At 40.2% G+C, this 12954-nt stretch overlaps 1 protein-coding gene across 1 annotated transcript in view; it reads right to left on the bottom strand.

Annotated features, from left to right (window-relative positions):
• Positions 1-10033: 10033 nt before the first annotated feature.
• Positions 10034-12954, bottom strand: part of PITPNM3 (PITPNM family member 3) — a 332363-nt gene continuing 329442 nt past the window's right edge. Inside the window, exon 19 of the mRNA XM_069945444.1 lies at positions 10034-11463. Coding sequence (XP_069801545.1) covers positions 11155-11463 — 309 coding nt within the window. The 3' untranslated portion in view covers positions 10034-11154. The remainder of the gene's footprint in view (positions 11464-12954) is intronic.

Raw genomic sequence — 12954 nt, 5'->3', positions numbered from 1 at the left:
GCATAGATATATTATCACAGAAATCAAGGCAGTAGCAAAAGACAATGGAGCGGTCCCCTCCTGGAGGGTCACCTGTATGATCAATTCTTGCCACCAGTCATCTGCAAAGTTTTGGGGTTGCGCTAGGCAACTGTTGCCTCAGCTCAGCCTAGCTTTTTAAAATCTATGTACAAGTTTACATTTTATGTAAATGCAGTTTACAGCCTTAGGCCATGTTCATACACTGCATGAACAATGACTGTTGTTCGGTACTCAAACAACGGCCGTTGTTGCAGTGAAACTTGCATTAATTTCAATGCACAACGGTTGGAAATAATTGACATGTCAATTATTTCCACAGCCACTGTTCAATACGCTGTGTGGACAACGTCCTTTAACAATGCAATGCTTTTTTATGACGAGAACTATTATTCTTGTCATAAAGAAAAATAAATTGTGTGAACATAGCCTTAGGCTGCACACACTTTCAGTGAATATGGTCCATGCATGGAAGATGTTCTAAGGACCTCCTGGCATCATCATAATACATGATGCCAGGAAGTCCTTAGCACTGCAGTTGTTTAAATTTTTGCAGCACTATACTAAAACAGCAGCAGAAATGTGTGGTATAATCTATTCTGGAAGATTTAATGTATTGGCTGAGAATAGCCAACCACTGGGGTGCATTACTTCTAGAAAGACATTTAAGATAAAAGATCCAACACAGTTTGCGGGATAGTTTTTATTTTTATTTGTTTAAAAACAGACAGACATCAAAAAGTATACTGGCTGTAAAAATTGTACATCTTTTATTTTAGAAATACATACTAAATTTTACATTTGTTTCTCCTGTATTATACAAGGCATCCATAAGAAATATAAACCATTTGTCACCAGGTATAACTTTAGTTTATGAACAGACATCTATTTTATCATATATATATTTTTTTTTTTTTAAACTAGACATATGGGTAAAACTCTAGACCCAGAAATCAGTCTCTATTTTTCCACTGGAATTCACAGACCAAGTAAACATCTTATCACAAATATAGAAAAATAAAATACTTGTTTCGGTGGTGGGAAGTCATGAGTCTGCTTAGGAACTGCTCAGGCGTGATAGTATTTTCATTGAGGTCTACTATTCTCTTTTATGGGACAAATCGGCATTCAGATGGTGTGGTCACCTAAAAGTCTGGGTGATCAGGAGAACCAGCAGGGAGAGTACTACCACGCTGCCCTACGCTAATATACCCGATCTGTGTCTGTAAGCAGGATGGCTCCGTAGACTTAGGGCCCTATTCCACAGTAACGATAATCGGCCCCATTTGGCTGATTATCATTTGGTGAAATAGAGAGAACGATCAGCCGACGATCGTGTCATCGGCTGATCGTTCATTTAGGGCCAGACCTAAAATCACAGTTTCCCCACCGCGCATCGCTACGGTTGAATAGCGGTGCGCGGCGGGTGACCAACGATTTGAGAAGCAGCATCATACATTACCTGTCCAGGCTTCTTCTCCGCTCTGTCTTCATCCCCGGGTCCCACGCGCTCTATCTTCAGAATGGCCGGTCAGCTGACGGTGTGCTCAGCCAATCACAGGCCGGGACTGCCGTGGCCTGTGATTGGCTGAGTGTGGCCTGTCAGCTGACTGGCCATTCTGAAGATAGAGCGCGCGGGACTCGGGGATAAAGACAGCGCGGAGAAGAAGCCTGGACAGGTAATGTATGAATGTCCTTGCAGCCCTCGCTCAACAATCATCGGGCCGTGGAATAGGCCCAGTAAACGAGCGGCCCTCCTCGGCCCGTGGAATAGGACCCTTACATTATGCAGCTGTTCAAGTCGTATGACACAGAGTTGGGAAACAACATGCGGCTTGTTCTCCTGATCCTTCGGGACTGAACACTCAGACCCCAAGCTGATGATTTTTTTTTTCTTATGACTGGTAGACTTTAAGCACCACAGTTGTATTATTTTTATAGTGAGAGTATTCAGAGTTATCCAGCGCCAAGCAAAAGGTTGATTTTCTTTTTCTTATTCTATGTGTATAAAGAGTCAACAGGCAGCAAACATGCCACAGGCAGCCAAGTGACGGACCTTGCTTCAGCAGAGAGTTTTTTTTTTTTTAAATGTTTTAATGAGTCAAGCAGCCAAGTGACAACCCACCAATACATAGATTACAAAAAGATCCAAGCTTCAGTATATCAAAGATGATGGGGATGTTTTTTGCAGCAGACATGTTGGCTTTGGGTCTAGTACAGCATAAATCTCCTGAGAGGTTAAGCCTAGGAAAGCGTGCGACTATGGATGAAGTTGGTACATTCATTAGTATACCCGGCTATGTAGAAAACAGGTGAAGGTTATATAATCGTGTCCTGACTACAGCATTTAGGATTGAAAAAACAAGCACTATTCATGGAAGATACAGACATCTTTACTAAATTTTGGAGGAAAATATTTTCAGTATTCAGCCAAGGTTCACTCTAGTATCGTATTAAGTGATAGCAATATTACTATGTAAAGTCATGCTCTGTAGCTGCATACTGTTCTGATGTTATCGTCCTCAGGGCCCAATGCTGTATAAATCTCAACATAATTCATGTTAATTACACTAGTGCCATGCATAGTACATGTAGGTGCCGACATTCCCACCAGGCCTAGGTGCCCTTGGGAATCCGGGCTTCATCAATGCATCATGCTAATGCAGGAACACGGATGCCAGCAGCCTACGAATTATGCAACATCTGTCTTTACCATCATAACCGCCTGCAGAATCTAAAGGTCCTGCCACTACAGCGGACAACTGCAGTCACGAAGCTTCATATTTATGTTACTCCTTGTGTTTGGTACTCCAGAGACTGCTTGTTTATTGGAATAACAATAAAGGAGAGAGTATTTAAAAAAAAATTTTGACCTGTCAAAAGTGAGCGATCAGCCAACAGGCAAATATTTGCTTGTTTGATGGTGGATCACCAGCTCTATTACACAAGGCAATACCTACATGACTGGGCAAAATAATCAGCTTGCGTAATAGGACCTAGAGTCCAAATTTGCAAAGATCATCAGTGCTGTAGATGGTTTTTAATCAGGAGGCGGGATATGCTAACATCTCTCTCAATCAACATTTCCGATTTAACTTTCCGTAGCAGATGAGAGAGGAGAAACCTGTTAATAACATCATTGTCACCATATAACATTGACCCTTTGCTTGCGGCTTTTGACTCATATGGTTTCTTGGCATTTAGACTGAGCAGCACATACTCCTTTTCAGTAGTTCAGACTCATGACTCCCCTTGTAAGAACATAGAGTAGTGGGTATATAAATTGTGACGCCAATCACCTGAAAATATAGAGATATTACATGCCACACACTAAAACAAGATTACTTTGGTCAAGCAATAAGATATCTTTTCCAGTACCAAACACGTAGGCGGACATATCATCAACACTGTAGAATGAAGTAGCTGTTTTATTTAGATCACTTTACTTAGAACATGCCATGTGGGTAATAAAGTGGCAGAGAGGTCCCTTACATACAGAATACAAAACTGATTCTCAAAGATCCTGTGTAACAGCAAAGTCGCATCAAAGGTGCTGGGTTACCATCAGGTGAGCCTCAAGGCTTGTTACATGGAATGTGCTTTCTATGTGTGATCTGACTAATAATTACTAGTTACAGAGGATTTGCTCTTCTGGATGATTTTTTTTTTAACCCAAAAACCTGTATTTCCTGACAGAGCTGTGTTCTGTTTGTTCTGTAGTGCTATGTGAGAGAGGATACAGATCAGACTTTAGAAAGTTGAAATATAGAATGTAGTTGAAATTGCTTTTGTAACAAAAAGTCAAATTTATTTAAAGGCAGATATATTCTCTATATGTTGTAGAGCAAGATTTATATTGACTAGAGGGTACAGTACTTTGATGTATAAGAACACACTGTTGCTAGTAGTAATATCCTGTAGATGGCAGTATTGGTGTGCGGGAAGATAAATTTGCTTCCTTTGACCATAGCTATAGAGAATGCAAGCATACAGGCTCCGCATGTATAGAAACAGGTTTTAGGCAAGTATATCTCCTTAGGGAAATTAGTGGTTTAAATAGTGTAGAAGACATGCCAGATGCATAGCAGACACATCAAAGATACAGAAGTGCCAAACAGATACTCTGTTTTAGACAAGCATTCAGGAAAGCATAATACGGCCGCAAGCAAGCTTGAGTCTGACTGCATCTCAAATCACCCAATCTAAAGAGGTCTCTTATAGATTCCTGCACATCTAGCATTTGCCTTTGTTTTAGTGGTAAAAGGTGCAAGTTTGAGTCAAATTAAAGTTGACTTAGGCTGCAAACACACACAGCAGTTTTTTGAGAAAACTGCCACTACAGTTTTTGTGCCAAAACTGAAAGAGGATCCAACAGGAAAGAGAAGTACTCTCTCTATATTTTCCATCCCATTTGAATCTACATTGGTGCAAAAACTGCAGTGTGTGTTTCCAGCCTTGGGTTTATATGACAATTGAGCCATTGGTTTTCCGTATACTTGGCAGACTGTGAAAGTGAGATGCTGATGTAGAGATGTAACAAAGTTACACACAGTCATGGCACAATATCAATGTGCAATTGGAGCAGCCCAGAAACTATGCTCATTAAAGGTCTTTTTCCTATTAAGCAAAGTAAAGGAGTACAAATGGGCAGTTTTTAATAAAGTAACTTATATCCTTGTACTGTCTTTTCCCCCCGTGGACATAATCACTCCCTGGTTTCCTCTTTAACCCCTTAGCGACCCATGACGTATCTGATACGTCATGGCGCCGCGGGGGGTGGTCAGAGCGGGGTCCCGCCGGGACCCCGCTCTGAACGGCGCTGATCCCGGCTGACACGTGCAGCCGGGCAGTGCCTCTGTTAGCCGGCGCGGGTCCCGTTGCCGCGCCGGCTAATTAAGCACTTCAATGCAGCTGTCAAACCTGACAGCTGCATTGAAGTGCTTTATGCACACTATCCCTGGTGTCTAGTGGGTCGGATCTCCCCCCCGCGATGCGATCGCAGGGTGGAGATCCGTTCTTCTGCCCGTGCCGGGCCTCAGCGTCGGAATGACGCTGATCCCGGCTCAGCAATAGATTGCTATGGCCTGCAGCAGGCCATAGTAATCTATGACCGATCTGATGGATCTTTGCTGTGTATATACACAGCATTGATCTCTATGAGAGATCAGTGCTGTCTATATACAAGTCCCCCAGGGGGGCTTCTAGTCCATGTAAAAAAGTGTTTTTATTAATAAAAAATCCCCTCCCCTAATAAAAGTCCAAATCACCCCCCTTTTCCCATTTTATAAATATAAATTAATAAATAAATAAACATATTTAGTATCGCCGCGCGCGTAATCGCCCGAACTATTAATTAATCACATTCCTGATCTCGCACGGTAAACGGCGTCAGCGCAAAAAAATGCCAAAGTGCAAAAATTGCGCATTTTTGGTCGCATCAAATCCAGAAAAAATGTAATAAAAAACGATCAAAAAGTCGTATATGCGCAATCAAGGTACCGATAGAAAGAACACATCATGGCGCAAAAACTGACACCTCACACAGCCCCATAGACCAAAGGATAAAAGCGTTATAAGCCTGGGAATGGAGCGATTTTAAGGAACGTATATTTGTTAACAATGGTTTGAATTTTTTCCAGGCCATCAGATACAATATAAGTTATACATGTTATATATCATAGTAATCGTAACGACTTGAGGAACATGCATAACAAGTCAGTTTTACCATAGGACGGACGGCGTAAATGCAAAACTCCCCGAAATCAAAACAAATTCGTTTTTTTTTCAATTTGACAGCGCAAATGATTTTTTTCCGGTTTCGCAGCATATGTTATGGAAAAATAATGCCGGTCTTTGCAAAGTACAATTGGTTTCGCAAAAAATAAGCGCTCATATACGTCTCTAGGTGAAAAAATGCAAGCGCTATGGACTTTTAAACTTAAAATGGAATAAGCAAAAGCGCAAAAACGAAAATAGGCTTTGACCTTAAGGGGTTAAAATATGACCTTGCTGTTGGCATATACAGTAACAGGGCACATGCTTTCCCACAATCCCCTTTGCTTGCAGACTAAGAGGGGATCAACTGCCAGCACTTCCTTTTACATCTGTATATGTATATGAACACTATTTGGCCCAATTGACTTTTAGCCCAAAAGTAGTCAACTAGCAACTGCATTTGGATCACCTCCTACACACACAGGAGGAGATTTATCAAACAAGGAGGAGATTTATCAAACATGGTGTAAAGTGAAACTGGCTCAGTCGCCCCTAGCAACCAATCAGATTCCACCTTTCATTTTGCAAAGAGTATGTGAGGAATGAATGGTGGAATCTGATTGGTTGCTAGGGGCGACTGAGCCAGTTTCACTTTACATCATGTTTGATAAATATTCCCCATAGTGTTCACTTAAAAGCATGGTGTCAGTGCTTTTGGGTCCTAGTCAATACGTGTAGTATACAATTGACAATGACCTGAAGAAAGTGACTATTTGGCTATGTTTGGGCCATTAAACGGCACCCGTGCCTAGCTGTGCATGTAAACCTCAGCATCTTATTTTAACAGTTTGCCAGCATACATTTGCCATGGATGGCACAATGAAATGGTTAGACTTGGATCACAATGCCAAAGATATTTGCTTGCTTACAGGCCTTTGACTCCTGCACTATATCACTTGTGTGTCTTCATCTAAATGTTTAGCAGTCTCCTGTTGGGAACCCAGCAAAAAAATTGCATTATTGCAGATTTAAAAAAAATAAGAGGTACATAATTCAAGTTGTGGCATCAGCCATGCTCTATATTAATAAACGTTTAACAACTATACCTTTTATATAGATAACATATCTAACAGGACATAGCCAACCAAACAACTATTAAAGAGAAAGCATATACAGACTACCAACTGCTGTAATAGCTTTGACTAAAAATATCACGGAAGTGTTTACGAAACTTGTAATTATATACACACGATTATATACTGCCTCTGTCGGGAAGGATCATTGTAGAATTCAATGCAAAAAGAGGTTTCCTGGTCCCTTTCAGAATAATGACCTATCTGGGACAGGTCGGTTTGGTCTACCAAGCCAACAGTAGGTATTAACCTTGTCGGAATAATTGCTACCCTGCACTTTCTCATTCTATACAAGAGGCACTAGGAGGTTTAGTGGTTAATGAATGAACAACACTAATTCTTACAAGAGGTAACACTGAGTATTTAGAGTGATATCTACAGCTAACCTACCATTAGTACCACACTACTGATGTGAATCATGACATTAAATACTGTTTTCATAGTGTACAAAGTTAGAATCTGCCAGATTCCAGTGCATTTTAATAAAAATGACTCCGTATTGGTTATATTTAACTAAGGCAAAGCAGGACACTACACTGTTTCTTCAAGAAGACCCTAATAGAAGTCATAGAAGCTCAAATGGGATAAGCTCACCTAATGAAACATTGTTAATAATATTCACACCCCTATATCCAGAGACTAAGGCAACAATATTGCCATTTTTTCCAACAATTTTCTAAATGCATAACTGGTTTTCGCAATATGCAGAGTTTCTCTTTGTTAGAATTGCTAATTCACAAGCTAGATTCGATCGAACTCGGACCTAGCCGGACTATCCGCAGTTGATTCCTGATGCCTTCCCGGTCCGTAGGAAAGGAGGAGACATCCTGGGGACCTCTTGGAATTCCGGGATACACCCTATTACCTAGGCTGAATCCTGGAATTTCAGGTGGTCTCTGGGATGTCTCCTCCTTCCGCACGGACCGGGAAGGCATCAGGAATAAAATGCAGAAGGTCCGGTTAGGTTCGAGTTCAATCGAACCTAGCTTTTTCCACTGTTCGATTAAGCCTCTCTAGGGCAGGTAGTGCTCTTCCGCAGTTGTTAATTCTATTATTAACAAAAAATTTCAAGTGCTCTGTGATTCACAGGAAGAAATTGCATTTCCTGTTTGATCTGTGGTTCCAGTTGCTGTGAAGACTTTCTGTGAAATACTTCGGTATTAAACCCCAACGAGTGGCTGGCTACAATGCTGTAAAATACTGTGTTGGGGTATGTGCACACTGAGTAATTTTGACGGAAACTCAGTCGCGGAATTCTGAGCTCGCAGACTGCGGCGGGCGCAAGTGTCTCCACCTGTGTCATAGACTCCATTCTATGCACGGGCAGATTCTTTCATCCGTCCAAAAAATTATCAAGTTTATTCTTTGAACGGAGGGCAGAATCCACCCGTGCATAGAATGGAGAATTCGTCTAAATTACTCAGTGTGCACATACCCTCAAATAGGGGCTAGGGCTATTCGGTGACTTTGGTCACATAATGAAGATCACAATGTTGCAATGCATGTAAGTTGGGTGCAAACGCAACCTGCTTGTGACTTGGCTATTTTTTTTTTTTCTTTTAATCGTAACTGTAACAAAGACACGTGCTAAAGGTCACTGAGAAATTGAACAAATATTTTGGTCCTGTGACTTGCATCTGATTTGATGTTGCTGTGTGGTCTGCCTTTTTCTTGAAGGCCTTACCTATGACCATCAAGTTATCACTATATTCTGGTGATTATAAATACAAATTTCACTAAGGCTAAAGAGGGCTGATTTGGGATTGCACTGAAAAATTGTGACAAACCTGTTATGTATCCTGCAGTATGGAATAATATTTCATAGAGTACACATATTGTGCAAAACCTTTACAGATGAGCAATGCATGAGGCTTTATTCATCAAATTGAAAGTTTCCCTGTCCACAACAGTGTTTCCAGAATCCGTCCTCAAGGACCCGAACAGGCCATGTCTTGATGATTTCATTAACTCACTGATTAGCACATATGTCTTCTCTGTGGGGGATCCTCTAGGCATTGCCTGTTAAAGTTTCCTAAGCATATGATCCATTTACTACAAAGTGTTTTTTCAAATTTTTGTTTTCTTTTTAAAGTAATGTTCCAAGATTAGAGCCAAGCCTTGGGGGAAGTATAAACCCTTCCACAGCCTCTTCCCTCTGCTCTTGAATGATGATTCTAGTGTTCCTGTTTATCGTAGGATGTGCTAGAACTACACTCAAGAGAAGAGTACAGTAGGTTGAGGGAAATTTACTGCCCAAAGTTTAGGACCTTTACATATGAAAGAGATTAAAACTTTCTCAGTTACTATTCATGTTACTACTACAGAGTATAGTTATCTGTAAACCTTTTTTTCACATCACTGATCTAAGTGATTAAAAATGCAAACCATACTGTATGCACCACATTATAGAGCAGGAGAAGCTGAGCAGGCTCATTCCAGGTTGCTTATAATTAGTAACTTATTCGTCTAAAGCAGGGGTAGGGAACCTTTGGCCCTCCAGCTGTATAAAACCTACAATTCCCACTGTTCCTGGACAGCCAAAGCTAAAGTTCCCTGATCTAAACCTCTGCTCATTCTGGGCTTTGGGTAGAGATGATCGAACAGGGCTGAGGTTCAGGTTCGTACAAAGCCGAACCATCGGCATTTGACTCCCGCTTCCAAAGATATGGCTTTGGCTGCTCAGGCATGATGAGAGTTGTAGTTTTGCAACAGCTGAAGTGTCAAGGTTAGCCATCACTGACCTAGGTAATAGGCTGTATCCATATTTTCCGGGAGGTACTAGGGCAGTCTCCATCTTCTACACGGAATGGGAAGGCAGTGGGAGTCAAATGCCGATGGTTCGGCTTCGTACGAACCTGAACTTCAGCCCTGTTCGATCATCTCTAGCTTAGGGGTCCAGTGGGTGGTCTAACTGACTGATTGACAGCCTTTCTTGTTTGAGTATGCCTAAAAAGGTAAGTCTTTCACTGATTAGAACCGCCCACTGGACTTTTAGGCCTAGAATAAGAAGTTTAAATACATTATAATGAAGACATTGGGGGAGATTTATCAAACATGGTCTAAAGTAAAACTGTCTCAGTTGCCCCTAGCAACCAATCAGATTCCACTTTTCATTCTTTGGAAAATGAAAGGTGGAATCTGATTGGTTGCTAAGGGCAACTGAGACAGTTTCACTTTACACCATGTAATCTCCCTCATTATGATTAAATACATAATGATGAATACATTATTCCTCCTGCTCTATATCATGATGTGGATAGATGAAACAGCAATTTTAATGTCTTTTATGAGGTTAATTTATGCATTTTTAAGCTTGGAGATAACATAGTCATGTACAGCCATGAAATAGACACATTATTAGTGCAATCTTCTATATATTATGGGTTGTCTTTTAGAGGACATTACAAAAAAAAATATATATATATATAATTCTCTGGTAACATACAAAGTTAGCACAAAATATAAACACAGCACTTCCCTTATTATTTAGTCACCCATATCTGTTGATAGTTACAATCCTTGAATAACATTATGGTCCACAGGTATAAATAACATACAAGAAACCATGTTAACACTTAACGATAACTAAAGTATAAGAAAGCTGTACCATATACTGTAGACTGACCTACTGTATATGATGGCTTTACCATATATATTAACCTACTGGTGAGTGACAACTTCTTCCCTTTTCATGTGTATTACTATGCAGATAATGGATATACTACTGTCTACATAGGCAGTGCTGGAGCTTTTCTCCGTAATCTTTTCCTTGCGTCAGGAGCATTACTCTGCAGTGGAGATTCTTGTGCAGAAATCATGCATAATGCAGGTCTCAATATAAGATGTTATATCTGTTTAGGAATATACGTACTTTATCTGCTGTTTATTTGTATGTGTTGACCTATCATGTTTTGTTTCCTGAGCTCTGGACAAGTGCTGACACACTAATATACTTAAATCTGTTTGCAGGTAAATGCAAACTTTGCGGTCTGAAACGTGATACTTTTCATCTTTGTTGTTGAAAAATCATTTGGTGATACAGTTAGTGCTACAGGGTAAAGAGAAACTGTGTGCCACATCTTCCGTATACTATCTCTGTACCAGAAAATACATTGTAATGTCCCAAAATATCTTGGCCTACACTCAAGTGGTTAGGTTAAGGGAAGGATCCTATTAGAAGCCACCACAGATCCACCATATTGCTGTTTCACGCTGCACAGCCTCTCTGCAGTTCTCCAAGGCCTGTTTGCAATGTGCACTATAACCCATGGATACCTCTAGGTCTTTGTTATGGTGAGGGCTCGAATTTGTGGCTGGCATTCCTCACCCAGGAAAGTGGGTTTAAATGTCGATCGTGATCTTTGTCAGACTCTGGCTGGCTCTGTGCTCTCTCAGGTTTTGGGTTTGTAGAGGGCGGTTCAGGCTGTTGAACAGACATAGTCCTTCGAAGGTGGTTCCTTTTTCTTAGAAACTCAGGTTGTGTATGCAAACCAAAGCTACCCTTCCTCAGGATCATCCTGGAGTTGTTCTTTTTAGGACGAGAATGGTGACTAAATTCCAGGGTAGCCAAATGAGCAGCATAGCCTTCACTAATAAACTAAAAAAGAACATAAATGTATGGTGTTTATCATATAAGGAAAAAATGTATACAGTTATCAATGAGATAGCCAGTACAATTACATTATTTAATTTTAAAATTATGATTACTGTTATTTATTAATTCCAGGGAACTGCGTGCATGGAAAAGGGAGTGTAAAGACTATAAAACATTTGCACTAATGTTTTTTTTTTATTATTGAATTGTTTTCTAAATGCAAAATGAAGAAACTTTCTAAACAGTCTTCATTAAACATTTTCTACCATAGGAAAAATCTATACAACAGTTTTTGTGCTCTCTCAATGTTACAAATAACAGCAGAGTGGGGAAAGGGGTTGTACTCGGTATAGATTCCAGGGAGCATACTTAGAGGGGAGCTAGGACAGGCTGTTGATAGGGGGGGGGAGCCACAAAACTGGTAGTTTTGTGCAGAGGAGAATCACATGGGCTGGGTACAATAGAGATGATCGAACATCGGAAAATCTTAGGTTCTATAGAACTTGAACCTGGGTTATAGGCTGAATCCTGGAATTTGAGGTGGTACCCAGGCTGTCTCCTCCTTCCCAACGGACCGGGTAGGCATCGGGAATCAAATGCGGAAGGTTCGAGTTCTATAGAACCTAAGATTTTTCTATGTTCGATCATCTCTAGTGTACAAGTGTAGAAAGAAAGCAAAGCACACACAGTAAACGCTAGCCTCATGAACACAAACCTTACAGCCAGTATGTATTACCCTGGAAATAATGGGAAGTATTACCTTGAAATAATGTGAACTAAGAAGCAGTGCAAACAGGAGGTCTAAAAATTAATAAAGATTGCAGAAATGTGGTACAACATTTTTAATGCAAAGTAACTTCTAACATAAGTAAAATAAAAAATAGTTTCAGTTTCAAATAAGTCCATAGTCTTTATATACATAACAAAACATAAGTACAATCATTTTTAATTAGATAAATGACAAACTAATATAAAAGTAGAGAGAGAGTCCCTGAACAGAAGGGCTTACAATCTACAAGGGAAAGAAGGAAAGGTACAGTAGGTGATGGTAGAAGCTGTCCAGTATCGCAGTATAGGAAGTTTGTCCAGTATCGCAGCTGGGTTATTTTAAGTTGTAGTTCTTTTCTGAAATGGGGGGTTTTTAGGTGGCTTTTTATGGTTACAAAGGTAGGTGAGAGTCAGTTGTGAGAGGAGAAGATATGAGGAGAGCAAAGAAGGAGTTGTTTTAAGTATCCGTGAGTGGTGGTATCAGAAGATTTGATCAGATTTGTATAGAGGGCAGCATTGTACTGTAGGGTATATTAGTGTAGTAATACAACATTTTGTCCTTCACATGCTATTATTATTATTATTATTATTATTATTATTAGAAGGTATTTTTTTTCCTTTGGATATAATGTTTTACTATGTACAAAGGGGTAAAAATAATGCAAATAAAGGCCAGATGTTAGACCTTATGCATGTAACTGATCTCTGCACCAGTCTTCTTCTTCA

The sequence above is a fragment of the Dendropsophus ebraccatus genome, chromosome 11 (genome assembly GCF_027789765.1).
Source record: "Dendropsophus ebraccatus isolate aDenEbr1 chromosome 11, aDenEbr1.pat, whole genome shotgun sequence".
NCBI lineage: Eukaryota > Metazoa > Chordata > Amphibia > Anura > Hylidae > Dendropsophus > Dendropsophus ebraccatus.
The sequence above is the reverse complement of the archived record's forward strand: the minus strand, read 5'-3'. Positions and strand labels throughout refer to the sequence as shown.